Source organism: Tamandua tetradactyla, chromosome 9 (assembly GCF_023851605.1).
Source record: "Tamandua tetradactyla isolate mTamTet1 chromosome 9, mTamTet1.pri, whole genome shotgun sequence".
Taxonomy (NCBI): Eukaryota; Metazoa; Chordata; class Mammalia; order Pilosa; family Myrmecophagidae; genus Tamandua; species Tamandua tetradactyla.
This window is the reverse complement of record NC_135335.1, coordinates 11,766,156-11,790,475: the sequence shown is the minus strand read 5'-3', so window position 1 is coordinate 11,790,475 and position 24,320 is coordinate 11,766,156. Positions and strand designations below refer to the sequence as shown.

General features: G+C 38.0%; 1 protein-coding gene across 4 annotated transcripts in view; it reads right to left on the bottom strand.

The window, feature by feature from the left end:
- Positions 1-22: 22 nt before the first annotated feature.
- The window catches only part of STX5 (syntaxin 5), a 32,788-nt gene continuing 8,490 nt past the window's right edge, over positions 23-24,320 (bottom strand). For all 4 annotated transcript variants that reach the window (XM_077115938.1, XM_077115940.1, XM_077115939.1 and 1 more), the window contains exon 11: positions 23-780. In XM_077115938.1, coding sequence (XP_076972053.1) covers positions 621-780 — 160 coding nt within the window. In that variant the 3' untranslated portion in view covers positions 23-620. The remainder of the gene's footprint in view (positions 781-24,320) is intronic.

The window sequence follows — 24,320 nt, the reverse complement described above, 5'->3', positions numbered from 1 at the left end:
CCAGAAATGACGACATGGCTAGTGAGGCTGACAGTCTTTCTGTAATTGGAAGAAAACAGGCTGCAGTGCATTTGGCATTCTGAGAGTCACTAGCAGCCAATGTTGGGGGGGTTGTGCAGGCAGCCAAAGGGCTCAGGGCCCTCTGCCTCACTTAGTGAAGAGAGGAAAAATAAACAGGTCAAGTTCTAACCCAGATGGGAAAGTTGGTCCCTGGGGCAGTTTCTCTTCCTCTCCTCACTCTCAGAAGGCAGGGAAGGTCATCACTTCCCCTTGCTCCCAGTTTCTTTTCAGAGAGGCTGTGGGGGGTTTATAAAAATTTCCTAGTGGAGGCAGCCTCCCCACTGGCCCCCAGCTAGCCTCTGCTCCCTTCCAGCCACTTCACAACAGAGTCCAAAACCAGAACCCTGTGTGGTTTGTGGGTCTGGGGGTGTTAGGGGAGAGGCAGGATAGCCAGAGGCAAAACATGGTTGGAGGATCAAGGGGCAGTGGCCATTCTTAGCAGTTCCAGGGAAACAGGGCCTTTCTTCCAAGCACCCTGTACAGGCTCAGTGGCAGCAATGGCCACCTGCCCCCCCAGGTGGGCTTCAACCCCCCATGGAGTGCCTCAGAGTGGAGAGGATTCAGGCAAGGAAGACCACAAAGATGATGAAGAAGACAATGAGGATGAGGAAGATTTTGACCATGAGCCACCGGTTGGAGGTGACTGACTGGAAGTACTTGAGGATCTCTGAGTGGGCAGCATCAACATCCAGCTGGGCTCCCAGCACGTTCTCGTCGATCCTGGGACAGGGCCGGGAGAAGAGGAAACAGAAGGACACTGGATTAAAAAGAATGCTGTTGAAGTGTATTTATTGACATAGAAAGATGGACATGGTACGTGGGGACAAAAGGGTCGATATACAATATGATACCATTTATGTGTGTGTGTGTGTGTATATATATATATATATATATATTTGTAAACAGAAAATGCCCTAAAGGATATATAATGAAGTTTCACCTCTGGTTTAATGACCCTAAGCCAGTGATTTAACCTTGAGTCTGTTTTACTTGCCTGCAAAATAAGGATAACACAAACCCAACCTCTCAGAACTGTCAGTTTTAACCCACAGTAAAAGCCCCCAAAATGTTAGCTATTAGAATTTTTTGCTCATCAGTATTTACTGAATTTTGTCTAATGACAATGAAATGCACTTAGAAGTTCACAGACCATTACAGTCAGGAAATCCTAGTTCTAAGATGGGAAGATAAAAATTAATGATATGAACAGGAAGGCAGGGGATAAGAAAAACCCTACATTAGGAAAACATATGTCTCTTTAGGATATAGCGAAGTCTTCAGAGGAAGGACAATCTCAGGAGAAATTGCTGAGGCAAATAAAATATTTTCCAGTCACCTACAGTTACTATCCTATAAACCGAATACAAACTCTGGTCATTGCAGTGGAAAGCCCTGGCAACAGAGGCTTTTGAGAGTTGTGGGCATGAAAAAACTGGAGGAGCCTGACAATCCAACTGGAAAGTGACAAAAGAGGCTGGGCCCGTGGTTGCAAGCCCAACGGTGTAGGCGTAGGTAGGCCGACATGAACACTGGTGTGAGCTAATCTCAATGTCTCAAATACAGGAACCTGAATTGTAATTCCCCAGTAATGTTAAGAGGCCTAACTAAAGTATCAGGTTTCCTAGCTTTGGCTTTAATTACATTTCTCAGTGTGGGGGCATTTGTTATCTCATACTGAATAAAGCTCAAATCAACAATTACAAATGGCTTTGCTTGGGAAAAATAAATGCAATCTGGTATATATAATTTTTTCAATGAGTCTATGATTGAAAATTGACAGAGGGGAACTCTGGTGGTGAAAAAATTAGGACTCAAAGGTGTTGCTGGTTTTAAACTATTATATATCCCAGAAAAGCCAGTTTAATCCTGATCCAATCTTGTGAGGCCAGACCTATTGTTTAGGGTGGAAACCTTTGATTAGATTCTTTCCAAGGAGGATGACCTATGCAATTTGTGGGTGTGATCTTTTGATTAGATGGAGATGTGACTCTACCCATTCAAAGTGAGCCTTGATTAGTTTACTAGAGTCCTTTAAAAGGGGAAACATTTTAGAGACACTTCAGATGTAGACCCTTGGAGAAGAGTTGCTTCAGAGCGGACAGAAACACGGATGTTTGGAGATACATGGAGTACCAACTTGGAGAGCAGATGCCTAGACATGGGCAGAGCCCAGCAGACATCACCATGTGCCTTCCCATGAGATATTACACAAGCCAAAACCCAGAGCTATTTCCCAGAGGAGCTAAGTGAAGGCCCACAGATGCTTAGAGAGGAAACCACTGATATCAGAAGCTAGAAGCAATAGAATCAGGAACAAGGACCAGCAGACATTGGCCTTTCTTTGGAGTATCGGTATCTTTCTCTGGATGCCTTAGTTTGCATAATCTCATGGCCTTAGAACTGTAAACTTGCAACTTAATAAATTCCCATTTTAAAAGCCATTCCATTCATTTCTGGTATATTGCATTCCAACAGCTTTAGCAAATTAATACAAATGGGATATTCAGAGGAAATAGCAGGGGAATTAGAAAACGGAAATGAAAGGAATGGCTTGGGAAGGAGAAGGCTGAAGAAAGCAGAAAAGGGAAAGGTTGGCAAAGGGGAAAAAGACACAGGAATGTTTTCTGAAAGAAAGAAAAACTACAGAGGAAGGGAATCAAACAGTAAAAAGTTGGAGTCTGGCTGAGTGGAAAAAACACATAATGGAAACCAGAGCACTATAAAATGAGTATGAGAAACTGGGGACAAAAAAAGAAAAAGTTGAACCCCAAAGAAGATGGTACCCCAAAACCTAGAAAGATTACTTGGATCATGATTAGGATGCCTGGGATTTAGTTTTCTGGATTTGTTTCTCCTCAAATTTTATATGATTGAGAGTAATGAAAGCTATGTGCAGAGGACACAGAAACTGACTTGAAGTGGCTCCATATGACTTGAAGTGATCACCATAAAAGAATAGTGATAACGGATTATGATACATTAAATAAAAAAAAAAAGAAAAGAAATCCATGATTCCACAGTGATACTTAAAGAAAAAGAATGCCTCTTCTTTCCAGAAGAATGCTAGCTAGTAAATGTAGAAGAGTCTAACAAAATGATGCAGGCAAGGATCATAATATGGCTAGAGTGTTGGACATTCACACAGACTCAAGCCATCATTTCACTGATCACTTAGTCACAAAAGGGGAGAGAGAAATGGGCTTTTTCACTGGAGTAATTTGATGGTGACCACCTTAAACAAGTGACCAAACTTGGCATCACCAGTAAAGGGATAAATCTGACATTAAGTTCCTATTGCTGTGCTCACACTCATAGCACAGCCAAAAATATTTACCATAAATCTAATCATGAGGAAACACTGGACAAATGTAAAATGCAGGACTTCCCACAAGATCACTGCATTGGCCTAGTCAAAAACTTAGTCAATGCCATGAAAAATGAAAGAAAACAAAAGGCAGACTAAAGAGATAATTAAATGCAATGCTGTGAATCCTGCCTGGGTCTTAAATTGAAAGAAAAAAGCTAAAAACATTTGTTTAGAATAGTTGGGGAAATGTGAATACGGACTGAATACCAAACAGTTTTAGAAAACTGTTTATTTTCATACGTATGATAATGGTTATTATGGCTATTCAAGGGAAAAGCCTTATTCTTAGAGGATGTATGGTGAAGTTCTTAGAGATCAAACGTCATTATTTTTGCACTAACTTTAAAATGATTTAGCCATAAAAAAAAAAAGAGAGAGAAAAAGCAAATGTAGTAAAATGTTAACAGTTGATGAATCTAAGTGAAAGAAATATGAGTGTTCCTTGTGCCATCCACTCAACATTTCTGTAGTTTGGCTGTTTAATTTACAAATTGGTGGAAAAGGAAAAGGAATGAACAAGATTAGATCAAAGCTGATTGTGATGATAAAAAGGATTAGATCAGCAGCTTTCACACCTTAGAAAAAAATAAGAATCACCTGTTTAGCTTCTCAAAAATGCAAACGGGCCTTTTTTTTTCTTTTTAATGTTTTTTTTAATTGTAAAATATAACATATATACAAAGCAAAGACAGAAAAAGCAATAAATATCAAAGCACACTTCAATAAGTAGTTACAGAACAGATCCCAGAGACTGTCATTCTCCAGAACATCAACAAGTTCCATCCCCCTATCCCATACTATTGACAGTCCTTTCCAACATGAAAAAGTTAGAATGGGCTTAACCCAGATACCCCAAAAGACTGGGAGAAGGATCAAAGGAGAAAGAGGAGCTATAAAAGAGAAGATAGGATTTAACAAATGAGTATGACTAGTGAATCATTAAAATATTTCTTTTAGTCCCCAGTGTCTTGGAGCAGCTAGAAGGAAAAACCTAAAATTGTGGAACTGTAGCCCATACCAAACTCTGAAATCTGTTCTATAACTACTAGTTACAATGTACTTTGAAATTTATTGCTTTTTTGTGTATATATATTTCACAATTATGTTAAAAAATTCTTGAAGATGACTGTGTAACGATATAGCTTTCACAATGTGACTGTATGATTGTGAAAATCTTGTGTCTGTTGCTCCTTTTATCTACCTTATCAAAAGATGAGTAAAATATATGGAATAAAAATAAATAATAGGGGGAACAAATGTTAAAAAAAAACGTAGATTGAAATGCTAGTGATCAATGAAGGGAGGGGTAAGGGGTATGGTATTATGAATTTTTTTCTGTTGTCTTTTTATTTCTTTTTCTGAATTGATACAAATGTTCTAAGAAATGATCATGATGATGAATATGCAACTATGTGATGATATTGTGAATTACTGATTATATATGTAGAACAGAATTATATATGTTAAGAATGAAAAAAAAAACTACAGTGAGAACCCAAACCCACTAAGATGACTACAATAAACAAAACAGAAAATTTAAAAAAAACCCAAAAAAACAGTGGGTTTCCTAAGAGGGTGCGCATACCCAGACCCACTACATGCAGAAAGCAATCCTAAGAATGACTACAATTGTATCTAAATTTTAACCCTTTAAAAATTTCAATTTATTTTGCATATGGTTACTCAAAAATGTTTTTTTCCTTATTTCCCTTTTATTACTTCAATCTGCTATAAAATTGCTTCCTAAGCCATTCAACTGGCATTGCTGGCACTGATCCAATTAACACTTCGCAATTCTTACCTCACACTTCATTTCTTAAGGGTACTGAGAAATGATCACTCCTTCCTTCTGATAATTCCTTCCACCCCAGCTCCTAAGAATATATCTCTCTTTCCTTCCTCTTCCATCTTCCTGAACCTTCTTCCTCAGTCTCCTGGACAGATTCTTACCTTCTCTGCATATTCCTTGAATGCTAGTGTTTCTTGGGGATCTGTCCCGTCTTTCTTTTATCACTTTACCCAATGTCCCGGGGAGGTCTCCTCTATGCCCATGGTTTCACCAAAAAGCCACTGACTCTCAAGTCCTTACCTCTAGCCAAACCTTCTTTTCAAGCATCAATCCATGCATCAAGTGCCTATGGGCCCCTGCCACTTGGCTGTCTCATAAAGTCTGACACACAACATGTCTGGCAAAAACCTCCTTACCCAGCACCATTTCCTCTTGTGTTCTTTCTCTGAGACCAAGCTTCTTGCTGTGACCCACAGATCCTTCATGATAAGGCTCTGCCTCTCTAGCTTCATCCCTTCCCATCCCCCTAGCTACACGGGATAAATTCTGCATTCACCAAGCCTTCTCATTTCTATACTGACCCCACCCCTCCCACCTCTACCACCACCACAAAGAATGGGCTTTCTTTTCCTCAAGTTGTAGCTTGGTATCACTTCTGGAAAGGTAGTTTGCCCCTATCTAGGAGAGGTGCCTACTGAGTAAGCACCCTCGCCCTGCGTCCTCTTCCTGCCCGTAAAACAATGAACTATAATTGTCATTTTGTACATCGCTCCCTGCAAGACGATGAGTCCCAGTGAGACCCTATCCCCCAGGCCCAGCAGGACGTGCTCACAGAAGCAGCAACAAATGTTTGCTAAACCAATGAACAGATGAATACTTAAACTGAAAAATACTTATAACATTCTTTCAAGGAAGACTAAACTGTAAAGTTACATATATATTATTTAAATATTCTATTTAGAACACCTAAGCATTTGGGAAAGGCCTTAGTATCTTTTATAACTCTGTTTCCTTGAATTACAACAATATTCTAATATTCAAACTACATCATAGTCTGAGGAGCTATAGTGTTTATAGCCTCTTTCTGGGGTTACCTAATGCTCAGGTCAGTCAGAGAAAATTAAGTTAGTTATCCTAATTCTAGGACCAAGACAGCTGCACTCACATTACCTTGTAAATAGCTGGTGCTCAATGCACAGAAGTGGATTAAATAAATAAATGTCCTTTTAATCAGTGGTTCCCAAACCTGAATGCTCGTCCATATCTCCTAGGGACCTTGTAAAAACTGAATATTCCTGGAGACCCAATTTACTCCCACCTGATGAATCATATGTCCAGGTATGAGGCTGACTAGTATATCAGTGTTGGGAAACCTGCTTTATACAAATGCAGGCGTTCACTCAGTATCATATGATTTAATAAAACTATTTAACATTAGACTTCTTAGGGTCAAGTCACTCGCTAGGTGCTGGGAGAATAAAGATCAATCAGTACTAGAACTTGCCTAAAAGGCAAAAGAGCAAGTGAGCAGAAGCCCCAACCAACAGTATTCCTGAAAACCCTAAAGAATACTCAGGGGTCTATCTGAGGCTCTAGAAAACTTTCACTTACTGAGTTTATTTTTCATAAACTTAAAACTTCCAAATTGTTCCAATGCAGTTAAGCCCTGAAACCCACAGATAACGGTCTCTCCAAGAACATTAACTAGTTTAATCTCCCTTCCCCATAAGCCAACACCTCTTTTCAACATCATGAAGTCACAATGGTTAGAATGGGCACTGCCTAAAGATCCCTGAAGACTGGGAGAAGGACCAAATGAGAGGGAGGAGTTGTTCCAAAGAACTAAGGATCTAACAGATGACTGCGACTACTGAATCACTATATTGATATTTCTTGTTAGTCTCTAGTATATTAGAACAGCTAGAAGGAGATACCTGAAATTGTAAACTGTATCCCATACTATACTGTGAAATTTGCTCTAGAATTATTAAGCTGTAGTTTGAAATTTATCACTTTTCTGCAAATATGTTGTATTTCACAATAAAAAATATTAAAAAAAAAAAATAGCCAAGTGGGTAGGAGTGTTAACCTGTGGATTCCTCAAACCTGCTTTCTTCTAACTGAACTGAGAGGACTGAGGTAGTCAGAAGGGAGCTGCCTCCCTCCACCGCCTCCTCGTCTACCCCCAGCATCTGTACAATATTCCCTGCCTTCCCACCCACCCCCAATACACATAACTCTTGGGCCCCCTGGAGAGCCAAGCCCTGGACTTATGCACTGGATCACATCACCTCTCTCTTATGAAGGCCATCACTCCGAGAATTCTCCTCTTTCTCTCCTATATCACTGATTTTTATTTTTGTTTAAATCAACATCAGATACAAAAGTACTTTTATTTTCTCTTACCCTATAAAAGAACACAAAATTATTGGCTCGCAATGAACAAATCTGGAACCATCTGAGCATCAAAAAGAATCATCACCCTAACAAATTTACAGATTTAAGAAGCTTGCAAACCCCGAGTAGAATAAATTCAAAGAAAACCATATTTTCTTTGACACATTGCAGTCAACTGTTGAAAACCAAAGAAAAAAGTCTTGAAAAGCAATCAGAGAAAAATGACACATTACATACAACAATTAGAATTATCACCAACTTGTCATTAAAAACAATGGGGACCAAAAGACAAAAAAATAATACATTTAAAGTACTTAAAAAATAAAACTAAATCTAGAAGAGAAAATACTCTTCAATAATGAAGAGGATTAAAATGGAAAATTACATATGCTGCATATATGTTAGCACACACACAAGAAAACTCTATAAAGAATGAAGTGACAAAATAAAATTTTCAGAAAAAAAGAAAGGTAAAAGAATCTGTCATCGGCAGATCCACATTACAAGAAAAGCTAAAGAAAATTCCTTAGGTTAAAGGGAAATGATATGAATATGCAACTATGTGATGATATTGTGAACAACTGACTGTATACTTTGGATGGTCTATATGTTGCATGAAGATATCTCAATAAAAATATTAAAAGATGTAAAAAAAAATTTTAAGTACTAAAAAAGAAAGAAAAAGGGAAATGATACCAGATGACAACTTGGAAGTTCAGGAAGGAATGAAAAGCACTGGGAATGGTAAATATGTGACTAAATATAAAAGAACTTTTTTCCCTGTTAATTTATTTAAAAATACATTTAATTCTAAAGCAAAAATTATCATGGTATTGTGGGATTTATAATGCAGATACAACAAATATAACAACAATAGCCTAAAGGAGGGAGAAGAGGGTTGCAGAGTTGTTACACTTACATCAAGTGGCACAAATTTAAGTATTAAGGATAATGATGCATACTGCAATCCCTACAGCAACCAAACAAAAAGCAAAGCTGTGTACGTAAAGTACCAACGGTGTGTGATTTAATCACTGATCCCTGCTTTTGCCCAGCTACTTCAGATGCTGGGGGCTGGCTCTGAGGCAGGCTACTGTTTCAATTCCTTCAGGCCAAAGTGGCTGAGGAGTTTTAAATAAGAGACAGTAACTTTTCTTTTTCCTTCTTTTCTCTTTCCACTCCCTGTCTGGTAGCAGAGACAGTCTGGGAAAGCTGTAAATTAATGGTCTCAGTCCTCAACAATAGCAGCAACACAACCACAGCAATCCTAGGGAACCGGGAGAATTAAATTCCCAGAGCTACAACAACGTAATACTCAGAATTTCCAGTACTTAACAAAAAATTACACAGCACACAAAGAAATGGGAAAGTATGGACCATTTACAGGAAAAAAAAAATATTTGTAAGAAAGCAGCCTGGGACGCTCATACCCAGGAACTATTTGCTAAAGGCTTTTAAATCAAATGTCTTAACTACGTTCAATGAGCTAAGGAACCCATACACAAAGAACTACAGGAAATCAGGAAAACATTATCTCTACAAAATAAACAGAAGTTATAAAAAGGAACCAGACAGAAAATTTAAAGCTGTAAAGTACAGTAACTGAAATAAGAACTCACTAGATGGATTCAAAGGCATATTTGAACAGGCAGAGGAAAGGATCAGCAAACGTGAAGACAAGGCTATTGAAATTATCCATGCGAGGAGCAGAGAGAAAAATCAATGAGGAAAAATGAACAAAGCTTGAGGGACCTGTAGAACATCATCAAGCATACAACCGTATGCATCACTGGACTTCCAAAGGACAAGAGAAAGAGAAAGGAACAAAAAATTAAAAACTATAAGAAAAAATGGCCAGAGAGCTATGAACCCAGAAATGAGATTCAAGTTACCTGGGGAAGGTGTGTGGAAGGGAAGTAGGGGGAAGGTTTAGCAGTAGATATGTGTGAGGGATTTTATGGAAGTCATGAAATGTCCTAAAAGTGACTTATGGCGATGGCTGCACATGTGGTAAATTTACTAAAAATCACTGACTTGTATACTTGAAGTAAGTAAATTATATAGAATGTAAAAACATGCCTCAATAAAGTTGTTGGGAAAAAAAAATAAAGAATGGCCAGAAATTTCTCCAATCTGATGAAAGACATGAATACACACATTCAGGAAGCTCAATGAACTCCAGACAGGATAGACTCTAAGAGATCAACACAAAGAAACGTTATAGTAAAACTGTCAAAATCCAAAGACAAAGAGAACGATTTTAAAAAGCAGCAAGAGAAGCCACTTGTCACTAGAGAGGGATCCCCAATAGGATTAACAGTGGATTCCTCAGCAGAATCCATGAAAACTAGAAGACACTGGGATGGCATACTTAAAAATATATATATATATATATATCTGACAACCAAGACTTCTATATCTGGGAAATTTATCTTTCAAAAATGAAACAGAAATAAAGCCATTTATAGATAAACCAAAAGTGAAAGAGTTCATTGTCATAAGACTTGATCTACAAGCAGTGCTAAAGGGATAACTTCGAGCTGAAATAAAGACAGTGGAGAGTAACTCAAAGACATCAAAAGAAATAAAGAACATTGGTAAAAGTAATTATATTAGTACATATAAAATCCTGTGTTAACACGAAGAAGTTGAAACGTCATTGCCCAAATATCCCTAAAGACTGGGAGAAGGATCAAAGGAGAAAGAAGAGCTGTCACTGAGAAAGCCAGAGTGGGTATATTATTAACAGACAAAAAAAAGAGTTTAAGTCAAAAAGGTTAAAAAGGCAAAGGATATTACATACTGATAAAAGGAAAAACATCTTTTTATCCAGGAAAAAGATAAAAACATTATAAACATATATATGCAACTCACAACAGAGCCCTAAAATATATGAAGCAAAAATAGACAAACTGAAGGGAGAACCAGATAGTTCCACAATAATAGCTGGAGACTTCCATATACCACTTTTAAACATTGACAGACCACCTAAACAGAGGACCTGAACAACACTATTAACCAATCTAATGGACATATGCAGATTATGCCTACCCAACAAAAGAATGCACATTTTTCTCAAATGTACAACATTTTCAAGGACAGACCATATGTGAAGCCACAAATCAAAATGTTAATAAATTTTTAAATATTGAAATCATACCAATTATCTTCTCAGACCACAATGGAATACAGCTAGAAATAAAAAACAGAAGGAAAACTGGAAAATTTTAAAATATGTGGAAATTAACCAAGACACTATTACATGCAACTATGTGATGATATTGTGAATTACTGATTATATATGTAGAACGGAAGGATCAAAATAGGAATGTCTGCGTTTGCTTGGTGTTTTTTGGTATTTAAATAAATAAATAAATAATAAAAAAAGACTATTAAAAAGAAACAAAAAGACTAAATCAGTAATTAAAACCCTCCCAATAAAGAAAAGTCCAGGACTGGAAGGTTTTACTGCTGAATTCTATCAAACATTTAAAAAAGATTTAACACCAATCCCTCTCAAACTCTTCCAGAAAATAGAAGAGGAGAGATAACTTCCTAACTCATTCTATGAGGTCAGCACCTACCAAAACCAGATAATGACAGCACAAGAAATTAAAATTACAGGCTGATATCTTTTATAAATCTAGATGCAGAAAGCCAGAATAAATGGAAAGACATTTCATGTTCATGGATTGGAAGGCTAAATGTTATTAAGATGTCAATTCTACCCAAATTGACCTACAGATCCAATACAATACCAATCAAAATTCCAACAGACAGATTAGAAGAGCTAATAATCAATTTTATTTGAAAGGGAAACAGGCCTCAAATAGCGAAAAAAATCTTGAAAAAAAGAATGAAGTGGGAGGTATCAGGCTTTCTGACTTTAAAGCATATCATAAAGCTCAGTGATCAAAACAGCATGGTACTGGCATAAAAGTAGACATATTGAACAAATGGAATAGACCTGAGAGCTCAAAAATAGACCCTCAGATTAACTGGCTTTTTAAACTTTTTTTTTTAACATATAAAAATGTTTTTATAAGATAATATATAAAACAAAGAAAAAAAGAAAAATAATTTTCAAAGTACATCTTAACAGTGGTTACAGAATAGATTTTAGAGTTTTTATGGGTTACCACTCCACTATTTCAAATTTTTCCTTCTAAGCTGCTTCAAAGTACTAGAGGCTAAAAGAATTATCAATATAATGATTCAGCAGACATACTCATCTGTTCTATCCTATTTTCTCTGTATAATTCCTTCTTCTCCTTTGATTCTTCTCCCAATCTATACAGATCTTTGGGCAATGTCTATCTTAACTTTTTCATGTTTACAAGGGATGAGATCGACTGTTTTTTTTATAAGGCTCAAGTCCATACAACTAAGACAGAGAGAGTCTCCTCAATAAACGGTGTTGGCAATATTGCAGGTTGCTGAAAATAGATGGTCATTCGTATTTTAAAACTTCAACTTCTGTGTGAGACTAAAGTAAAAAATGCTTATTTGGTGTAAAATTTATATTTTGACCAGGGCATTTCCTAATATGACTTACATGCACAGGTTAATTGAACACCATAAGTACATGGACCTTTGAATAGGGCAAGAGATTTTGTACGTTTGTCTAGGTTAGGTGATGCCCCAATAAATCCCAGAGCGATTTGAACAGTGAATAAAGAAGTATTTACAAAGTCCCTTTGGGGGAATGGCAAGAAAAGGGGAAATTCAACTAACCCATTTGGAGGATTCCTGATATTCTTGCAAGCAGTGGGGACAATCAAATCAACAGGCCGAGCCCTCAATCTTGGGGTTTGTTCACATGAAACTTATCCCTGCAAAGGACAGGCTGAACCTACTTAAAATTAGGTCTAACTGAGCCCGCAATCTTGTGGTTTGTTCATATGAAACTTACCACAAAGGATAGGCTAAACCTACTTAAAATTAAGCCTAAGAGTCACCCCCAGAGAACCTCTTTTGTGGCTCAGATGTGCCCTATCTCTCTCTCAGCCAACACGGTAAGCAAACTCACTGCCCTCCCTCTCTCTATGTGAGACATGACTACCATGGGTATAAACCTCCCTGGCAACGTGGGACAGAAATCCTAAAATAAGCTGAGACTCAGCATCAAGGTACTGAGAAAAACTTCTTGACCGAAAGGGGGAAGAGAGATGAGTCAAAATAAAATGTCAGTGGCTGAGAGATTTCAAGCAAAGTCGAGGGGTTATCCTGGAGGTTATTCTTATGCATTATGTAGATATCCCCTTTTTTAGTTAAAGGTATATTAGAGAGGCTAGAGGGAAATGCCTGAAACTGTACAGCTGTGTTCCAGTAGCCATGTTTCTTGAAGATGATTGTATAATGGTATAGCTTTCGCAATGTGACTGTGTGATTGTAAAAACCTTGTGTCTGATGCTTTTATCTACAGTATGGACAGATGAGTAAAAAATATGGATTAAAAATAAACAAACAATAGGGAGAACAAATGTTAAAATATATTGAGTAGACTGAAATACTAGTGATCAATGAAAGGGAGTGGTAAGGGGTATAGAAAAAAATTGGGGGGAACAAAAGTTAAAATATATTCAGTAGATGGAAATATTAGTGATCAATGAGAGGGAGGGGTAAGGAGTACGGTATGTATGAGTTTTTTCTTTTTATTTCTTTTTCTGGAGTGATACAAATGTTCGAAGAAATGATCATGGTGATGAATATACAACTATGTGATGATATTGTGAGCCACTGACTGTACACAAAGTATGGAATGTTCATATGTTAAGAACGTTTGTGTATGTTGTTTTGTTTTGTCAATAAAAATTTTAAAATAAAATTAAATAAATAAATGTAATTTGTCTATCCAAATTTTATTTTTATTAGAGACAAAAAAATGACACTATCTTTGTAAAACTGCATGTATTTGGAGATGTATAAATTTAACTTCCAATTCCTTTAGTCTAAATCTAATTGCGTGCTTTTATATTTGAAAGATATAAATCATGTAAACATTTATTATTTGATTTTGAGAACCAAAACAATGTGAATTCCTTAAAGCTTGTAATTGCAATGCATTTCATATTAATTTGCTGAATAGTAATGTCATGTTTAAAAGTCCATGAACTCTACTATACTCACTTTGATTATTACAAATGCATGTGATTAAATAACTGATGTGAATCTCCATAAAACATTTATTGTGATGAGATTAAAAACAAAAACTAAATAGATACATAAATAAATGGTGTTGGGAGAACTGGATATATATAACCACAAGAATGAAAGGAGACCTCTATCTCATACCCTAATTCAAAAATTAACTCAAAATGGATCAAAAACCTAAATATAAGAACCAGCACCACAAAACTCCTATAAGAAAATGTAGGGAAACATCTTCAAGATCCAGTGATAGGTGGTAGTTTCTTTGACTTCTGGAGTGATGCAAATGTTCTAAAAAATGATCATGGTGATGAATATATAACTATGTAATGATATTGTGAGCCACTGATTGCACACCATGTATGGAATGTTTGTATATTGAGAATGTTTGTGTTAATGAAATCAGAAAGACAGATGATAAAGATTGAGATGGTATAATCTAGGAATGCCTAGAGTATATAATGATAGTGACAAAATGTACAAATTTTAAAAATGTTTTTGCATGAGGAAGAACAAAGGAATGTCATTACTGCAGGGTGCTGAAAATAGATGGTAATTAATATTTTAAAATTTCAACTTATGTGTGAGACTAAAGCAAAAAATGTTTATTTGGTACAAAATTTATATTTTGACTAGTGCAGCTTGGTTGAACACCATAAGTACATGGAACCTTAGGTAGGACATGAGATTTTGTTGGTTTGCCCAGAGTGATGCCCCATGAATCCCAGAGTGATTTGATTAGTCAGTGGAAAAGTATTTGCAAAGTCCCCTTTGGGGAATGGTGAGAACGGGGGAAAATTCAACCTCCGCAAGGTGAATTTTTGATATTCTCATAAGCAGTGTGGACAACCAAAGCTATAGGCTGAGTCCCCAGTCTTGGGGTTTGTTCATATTAAACTTAACCCCACAAAGGATAGGTCAAGCCTACTTAAAATTAGGCCTAAGAGTCACCCCCAAGAGAGCCTCTTTTGTTGCTCAGATGTGGCCTCTCTCTCCAGCCAACATGACGAGCAGTCTCACCACCCTCCCCCTCTCTGCGTGGGACATGACTCCCAGGGGTGTGGACCTTCCTGGCAACGTGGGACAGAGATCCTGGAATGAGCTGAGACTCAGCATCAAGGGATTGAGAAAAACCCTAGAATGAGCTGAGACTCAGCATCAAGGGACTGAGAAAACCTTCTCGACCAAAAGGGGGAAGAGTGAAATGAGCTCAAGTGTCAATGGCTGAGAGATTCCAAACAGAGTTGAGAGGCTATCCTGGAAGTTATTCTTACACATTAAGTAGATATCACCTTGTTATTCAAGATGTAATGGAGAGGCTGGAGGGAACTGCCTGAAAACATAGGGCTGTGTTCCAGTTGCCATGTTTCTTGAAGATGACTGTATAATGATATAGCTTTCACAAGGTGACTGTGTGATTGTGAAAAACTTGTGTCTGATGCTCCTTTTATCTACCTTATCAACAGTAAACATGGAATAAAGATGTTAAAATAAATTTAGTTTGAAATGCTAGTGATCAATGAAAGGGAGGGATAAGGGGTATGGTACGTATAATTTTTTTTTCTGTTTTTGCTTTTTTTTTTTCTGTTGTCTTTTTATTTCTTTTTCTGAATTAATGCAAATGTTCTAAGAAATGATCATGATGATGAATATGCAACTATGTGATGATATTGTGAATTACTGATTATATATGTAGAACGGAATGACCACATATTAAGAATGTTTGTGTTTCTTGTCATGTTTTTTTTTTAATTTTAAAAATTAATAAAAAAATTTAAAAAAGAACGTTTGTGTTTGTATGTTGTTCTGGCTTGCTGATTAAATAAGTAAATAAATAAATAAAAATTTAAAAATATATAGAGATGAGATCAGGTGCATTCAGGGTGGTACTGATGTAGACGGCAGTGCATGGATGGCACAACATAAGAAAATCAATCAACGTACCATATCACATTAATAGAATGAAGGAAAAAAACAACACCTGATCATCTCAATTGAGCAGAAAAGGCAACTGACAAAAGACAACTTTTTTATGAGAAAAACATTCAGAAAACTAGGAATAGGGGGGAACTTTCTCAAGGTCCGTGATAAAGGACATTTATGAAAAAACCATAGCAAATATCATATGGAATGGTGAAATACTGAAAAAGCATTCCTAGGGAAGAGCAGGAACAAAGAAAGGACACATGCTTGTCATGACTGTTATTCAACATCGCACTCGAGGATCTAGCCAGAGCAATCAGGCAGGAGAACGAAATACTAAGACAGTGTGCCTAAAGCCATCCACAAATTCGATGCAACCTCTACCAAGCACCCAACAGACTTTTTTGCAGAAATGGCAAAAAATGATCCTCAAATTTATATGGAATTGAAGGGGTCCCAAAACACCAAAACTACCTTGAAAATAAGAATAAAGCCGAGGAAGGAAAAAAAAAAAAAGAAAGAAAAGAATAAAGCAGAGGACTCACACACCTGATTTCAAAACATACTATAATGCTAAAGTAATTAAGAGACAGTGTGGTATAAATTTTTCCAGCCGGAAAACCCTGGATATTCTCTGAAACACTAGGTACTCCCAAGTCAATAGGCCAAGCCCTTGATCTTGAAGCTTGCTCTTATGAAACTTATTTCTGGCAGGGACACTAAGCCTACCTATAATTATGCCTAAGTGTTACTTCCAGAGAACCTCTTTTGTTGCTCAGATGTGTTCTCTTTCACTGTAGCCCAATCCTGCAAGAAAAGTCATTATCCTTTGGCCTACATGGGACATGACATCCAGAAGTGTGAGTCTCCCTGCCAACATGGGACACGACTCCCAAGGGTGAGCCTGGCCCTGGTACCATGCGATCGACAATGTTTTCCTAACCAAAAAAGGGAAAAGAAATATAACAAAATAAGGTATCCGTGGCTAAAAGAGTTCAAATGTAGTGGAGAAGCTATTCTAGAGGCTACTCTTATGCAAGCTTCAGCTAGATATTGCTAATTGCCAAGGTCTGCCAACCCCAACCAACGTCATTTCCATTAACCCTGAAGAACACCTAGGGCTCTATCTGAGCTCCTACAAAAGTTGCATATACTAAGTTTACTTTTCAGAAACCTACAACCTTCAGATGGTTCCTAGGCCAGATATATCCTAAAACCCAGAGGTGCCAGTCTCTCCAAGAGCATTAACCATACCACACCAATACTATGGATCAACAATATGGCAGGATAAGGGGTATGGGAGGATTTGGGTTTTCTTTTTTATTTTTATTTTCTGGAGTGATGAAAATGTCCTATAATCGATCATGGGTTTGTATGCACAACTATGTGATGATACTGTGAACCAGTGATTGTACACTTCAGATAGTTTGTACGGTGTGTGAATATATCTCAATAAAATTGCACTAAAATGTAAAAAAAAAAAAGAACATTAACCACTTTCATCCCCCTATCCCATATTCTCCACACCCCTTCTCAACATGAAAAAAGTCTGAATGGGCATAACCCAAATAGCTCTAATGACTGGGAGAAGGATGATAGGAGAAGGAGGAGTTATAACAGAGAAGTTAGGATTTAACAAATAAGTATGACTACTCAATCATTATATTGACATTTCTTTTTAGTCTCCAGTGTCTTGGAGCAGTTAGAAAGAAAAACCTGAAATTGTGGAACCATTACCCATACCAAACACTTGAATCTGTTCAAAATTAATTGTTAAAATCTACTTTGAAATTTGTCGCTTTTTTGTACATGTTATATTTCACAATAAAAAAACTGTTAAAAAAAAAAAAGTGTGGTACTGGCATAAGGATAGCTATATACACCTAGACCAATGGAATAGAATTGAGAGTTCAAAGTCAAATGCACACATCTACGGCCAGTTGATTTTTGACAAGGGTCCATTCTATGCAGAAAGAATAGTCTCTTCAACAAATGGTGCTGGAAGATTTGAAAATCAATATGCAAAAAAAAAAAAGGGGGGGAGGGAACCCCTACCTCTCACTATACACAAGAATTAATTCAAAATGGATCAATACCGCATAATGTCGAAGCTCCTTTTCAGCACAAAGAAGTTAGAACAGTCATTCCCCAGACATTCCTAAAGACTGAGAGAATGATCAAAGGAGAGAGAGGATATAACAGAGAAGTTAGGATTTAACAATGATTATGACTACTGCCTCATTATACAGATATTTATTTTTAATTTCTAGTGTATTAGAATAGGTAGAAGGAAATAGCTGAAATTCTTGAACTGTAATCTAGTAGCTTTGTTCTTTGATTATGACTGTATAAGCATACAGTTTTCATCTTGTGAACACGTAAAAACCTTTCGAGTGACATCACTTTATTCAGTGTTCGGGGGATGAGTAATAAAATAAAGACATGCATGAAAAAAATAGGTTGGGAATATGGGGAAAAAAATAACCCTACACAAACTAGGGACAAGAGTTAGCACTATTTTAATAGTCTTGTATCAATTGTAACAAATGTAACTAACTGTTAAAAGCAAAAGAATTATAAAAAAGTGCGATCATCAATTCTAACAATTTTTTGTCACCAATATAAGTATTGGTGTGGAGAGGCAAACAGGAATCCTGTATTTTATACATGATTTGTTCTGTAAACTCACAGAACAATTAAAAATAATAAAAATTTTTTCAAAACCTGGATCAACAACCTAGATATCAGAAATAATACTATAAAACTCTTAAAAGAAAATGGCGAGATCTCTTCAGGACCTTGAAGATGGCAATGGAATTGTAGATTTTATACCAAAAGATTAAGCAACAAAAGAAAAAATAGACAAAAAGGACTTCATTAATATTAAAAGCTTTTGTGCATCAAAGGACATTTTCAAGAAAGTGAAAAATAACCTAAAAATGGGAGAAACTATCTGGAAATTATTTGTGTGATAAGGGTTTAATATTCAGAATATATTACAAACTTCTACATCTCAACAACAAAAAGACAAATAACTCAATTAAAAAATGGCACAAAGATTTGAATAGACATTTTTCCACAGAAGAAATTCAAAGGGCCAGCAAGTACAAACATGAAAAGATGCTCAACATTATTAGCCGTTAAAGAAATGCAAATTAAACTAGGAGATACCATTTCATACCCACTACGATAGCTGTTATTAAAAACGGAAAATAACAAGTATTAACGAGGATGTGGAAAAAGGAATACTCCTACATAGTTGATGACAAATAGTTTGGCAGATTCTCAGAAAGTTGAACACAAAATTATCATATGACCCAGCAATTTCATCCTAGGTAAATATCCTAAAGAACTGAAAGCAAGGACGCAAACAGATATTTATACATTAACGTTCACCAGGGCATTATTTGCAATAGCCAAAAAGTGGAAGCAACAGGAGTGTCCGTCAACAGATGGATAAACAAAATGTGGTGTATCCATACCATGGAATATTATTCAGTCATAAAAAGAAGTGCTGGTATATGCTACAACATGGATGAACCTTGAAGATATCATGTTGTGTGAAATAGTCAGACATAAAAGAAGAAATATGGTATGATTTCTCTTACATGAGAGAATAAGCAAATTCACGAGCGAGAAAATAGAATATTGGTTACCAGGGGTGTAGGGAAGGGGGAACGGGGAGTGATTGCCAAATGAGTATGAGTTTTGGCTTGGGATTTTGAGCTGAAGAGATTTCCAAATTAAATGAGGAAAGTACAGCCTGGCTTCTCCTTGCAACTTATAGAAAAATCCAAGAAAGAGAAAAGCTGAGAACTGAACTCTTGGGTACAAAGAAACCAGAAACTGATGATTTGAACATTTCTGAGCTTCCAGAACACAAGTCCCAAGAGGACAGAACCGCATGTGAGGATTTAACTGAAAATGAACTGGTCAGACACTTCAGTGTGGGTCAAGACTGGAGATGAAGTTATCCAGAAATGATCTGTGAAAAGTCCACTAGTCTGATGGGTAGGAGCCCTGGGTGCTGTCTGCAAAACCAAATCGTTTTTTACAAGATCTGTATGAATGGAACCACTGCCAGCCTGGACTAAAAGGGACAGCCTGAAGGAAAAATTACTTCAAAGACAGAACTATAGACGCCTAAGGTCTGGAGTTAAGACACCTGAGGCCAGGAGAGGTTGAAGTTTGCAGAGGGCGGGCCCCGTTGTTCTGGAAGTGTTACCATCCAGGGCTCTAAGACGCCTGGGAGATCGAGGAGAGCTTGACCGCCCTGTTGTTCAGGAAGAATGCTGCCGTTTCAGGCTTCAGAGAGAGTGGAGCACGTTCTCCAGGGGTTAGGGAGAATCTGGCCACCACCCCACTGTTCTAAGGGGGTGGAGCCTGTCCCCACCCCAGAGACTGGGGTAAGTCTGGTTGCCACCCCACTGTTCTGAAGGAAATTAAGCTTGTGCTCCCGACACTGGGGAGAGTCCAGCTGCCACCATGAAGGAGGGTGGGGCTGAGAGCATGGCGGTCTCTACAATATTTGGAGATGTTGGAGCTCTCATCCATTGGAGTGAGCAGGACTGCTGCGCAAGCCCTTGGAAAGGGTGGAACTGCTGCTCTTTCAAGTCTTGAGGATAAAACGTCATTCTATAGATGACTTTCAGATCTGGAAATCTAATGAAGTATGCCCCGCAGGTTTTCAGAACTGTTTGGGTATAGTGACCCATTTTCCTCCCAATTTCTCCTCACAGAAATGGGAGGGTTCACTCTATGACTGTCTCTCCTTTGTATGGTGGAAGCAAATACCTTGTTTCAACCTGCACAGGTCCACAGTCAGAGGGGAATTTTGCCCCAGGACAAACCACACCTGTAACTGATTTTGGTGAGACTTTGTAATTATTGTTACTGAAACGATTTAAGGATTTTGTGATATTGTGATGGAATGAATATATTTTGCTTATATATAAAACATGTCTTTTCGGGGTCCAGAGGGTGGGGTGCAGTGGTCTGAAAGCTCTTATGTACCCAGTAAAGGCCATATTATTTTAATTCATTCTTATGGGCACAGACCTGGTGTAGATGGACCTTTCAGTGAGGTTATTTCAATTGAGATGGGACCCACCCATTCAAGATGGGTCTTAATCCTTTCACTGGAGTCTTTTATGAGAAGATAAAAGAAAAGACCAGAGAGCTCAGAGAAGCTGAGAGACAAGGATACACTCACACAGAGACAGTTACCAAAGCCAGAAGATAAAAGCAATGAAACCTGAGAGAGAAGGACCAGCAGATGCCCGCCATGTGCCTTCCCATGTAACAGCTGTCCCAGATGCCAGCAGCCTTTCTTCAGAGAAGGTATCTTCCTGCTGATGCCTTAATTTGGACATTATCACAGCCTTAAAATTATAACTTGTAAGCTAGTAAATTCCCATTTTAAAAGCCAGAACATTTCTGGTATATTGTATTTTGGCAGCTTTCGCAAACTGAAATAGAGATAATGAAAATAGTATGGAAAGAGACAACAGCGAGACCTGCACAGTATTGTCAATGCACTTAATGTCAAAAAAATTGTCCAGTTAACATTGTAAAAATGAATTGTTATATATATTTTGCTACTATTAAAAATAAACAATACCTCATCACCTATGCTCCTTCTAAGTCTCCTCCCAAGACTGAGCATTGACTTTAAAAATTGCCCCAGACTCAGATTTTGATACTTCTCTTTACTGTCACCCCCTTACCAGTCTTAAGGTCCAATTCTGCTCACATCTCTATCTCTGTCGCAGACCTCTCTCCTACACTCCATATATCCATCTGCCAGCTGGATAACATGCCCAACACTGAACTCATTTTCACCCTCCACCTATTCTACCCCAAGGAGCCAGCTGTAGTTTTGGTAGTTTACATAAAAAATTTGGAGGAGTTGATAATTCCTCCTTTTTTCTCATACCTTACATCCAGTTCAAGCAACTGCTCATGTTGGCTCTACCTTCAAAACATACCCAGAATCCAAAGACTCCTCAGCACCTCCAGTGCTACCACCTTGGACCAGTCACCATCACGTCATGCCCAGATTACCGCAAAGGCCTCTGCAATGATCTCCCTGCTTCTATTCTTGCTCCCTACAATCTGTTCTCAATACAGCAACAAGAATTACCCTTCAAAATAGAAGCCAGATCATACCATCCTTTGGTCAAAACCCTTCAATGGCCCCTCATGTTACCCAGATCAAAAGTCCATGCCTTAAAAGGCCCCACACGACTGGTCCCTCATTTTCCCTCTGACCTCTCTTTGTATTCCTTTCTCTGTCTCACTCACTTGTCCCCAGCTAGTGAACTCTTTGCCATCATTAAACTCATCAGACACAATCTGCTTCATGGTCTTTATACTCGTTTCCCCCTCTCCCTGGGATCCTTTGCCCAGATATCTACACTGTTAACTCCCTCACTCTCCCCCACACCTTTTTTTTTTTTTTGGCTTTTAAAAGGGAGAATTTATTGATTTGCAAGTTTACAGTTTTAAGGTCATGAACTGTCCCAATTAAAGCAAGTCAATTAAAAATGTCCAAATTAAGGCACTAACAAGAGATTACCTTCACTTAAGAAAGGCTGATGAGGTTCAGGGTTTCTCTCTCAACTGGAAAGGTACATGGGTGAACATGGTGACATCTGCAGCTTTATCTCCAGGCTTCTTGTTACATGAAGCTCCCCCACGGGCATTTTCCTTCTTCATCTCCAAAGGTCTCTGACTGTGTGGGCTCTGTGGTTCTTGTGGCTCTGGCTCTCTCATCATTCTCCAAGATATTTCCTCTTTTAAAGGATTCCAGTAAACTAATCAAGACCCACCTGGAATGGGTGGAGTCACATCTCCATCTAATCCAAGGTTAAAATTCACAATTGGGTGAGTCTCATCTCCATGGAGATAATCTAGTCAAGTTTCCAACCTATACTGGATAAGGGGTTAGAAGAAACGGTTGTTCCCACAAGATTGGATTAAAAACATGGCTTTTCTAAGGTTCATAAATTCTTTCAAACCAGCACAGGACTAAACAGCAGATTTAGGCTGGTGGAAGAAAGAAACAGCGATCTTAAAGATAGGTCAATTGGAACTATTCAGTCTTGGTTCAAGAAGGCCGATGAAGTTCAGGGTTTCTCTCTCGTCTGAAAAGGCACATGGTGAACACAGTCAGTTTCTCTCTCAGCTGGAAGGGCACATGGCAAATATGGCATCATCTGCTAGCTTCCTCTCCTGGCTTCCAGTTTCATGAAGCTCCCCGGGAGGCATTTTCCTTCTTCACCTCCAAAGGTCACTGGCTGGTGGACTCTCTGCTTCATAGTGTTGCTCTCTCTGAATCTTTCCCCACGCCTTCTTAACAGAGCCTACCTTAACCATCCCATTTAAAATTACAACTGGCCTCTTCCAAAGTTTGTACTCCTGAACAGTTTATCCTACTCTTTTTAGAGCATTTAACACTTTTTAACATAAGAGGACAATTTACTTATATTTATTTTATTTTTACTTTTTATTTGTTTTATATTTATTTTAAATTATCTATCCTTCCTACTAGGATATAAATTCTACAAGGGCAGGAATCTTTGTCTCTTTGCAATGTCTCCAGAACTGATTGACTAATTTTAAGTGCCACAAAAGAGGAGCAAATAAAATGCCTCTTGCAATATAGCAGGTGGCATCAGAGGAGGAGAGAGGCCCTCTTATTGGTGGGACAGAAGACCTACTGACTTACCCAGCTTCAAAATCTTGCATGCTCTGGCCCCACCTTCCTCCTTCCAGTCTCATCCTGTACCTCTCTAGCCACACAGTGGCCTTTTTGATTGTCCCAGTTTAGGGACTTCACTCTTACTGTCCCTACTGCATAGAATATACTTTCTGTCTTCTTTGCATAATTGGATCTCTTTTGTCATTCAGGTCTCTGCTTCAGTGTCAATTTTTCTTCAGAGCAATCTTTCCTGGGCCCAATCTAATATACTTACTTCGTCACTTTCTTAACATTTTACCCTACTTCTCCCTTATTTATATCTGAAAATTTTTTTTTGGTTGTTGTGCTGGTTTGAAATGATGTATGTACCCTTGAAAAATCATGCTTTAATCCTAATCCCATTTTGTAAAGGCAGCCGTTTCCTCTAAACCCTATTCAGCATTGTATATCTGAAACTGTAATTAGATCATCTCCCTGGAGGTGTGATTTAATCGAGAGTGGTTGTTAAACTGGATTAGGTAGAGGCATGTCTCCACCCATTTGGGTGGGTCTTGATTAGTTTCTGGGGTCCTATAAAAGAGGAAACATTTTAGAGAATGAGTGATTCAGAGAGAGAAGAGCAGAACGACACAGTCACGAGAAGCAGAATCCACCAGCTAGCGACCTTTGGAGATGAAGAAGGTAAATGCCTCCCATGGTGCTTCATGAAACAGGAAGCCGGGAGAAGAAGCTAGCAGATGATGCCGTGTTCACCATGTGCCCTTCCAGATGAGAGAGGAACCCTGACCGTGTTCACCATGTGCCTTTCCAGATAGGAGAGAAACTTTGACTGTGTTCACCACGTGCCCTTCCACATGGGAGGAACCCTGAACTTCATCGGCCTTCTTGAACCAAGGTATCTCTCCCTGGATGCCTTAGATTGGACACTTCTA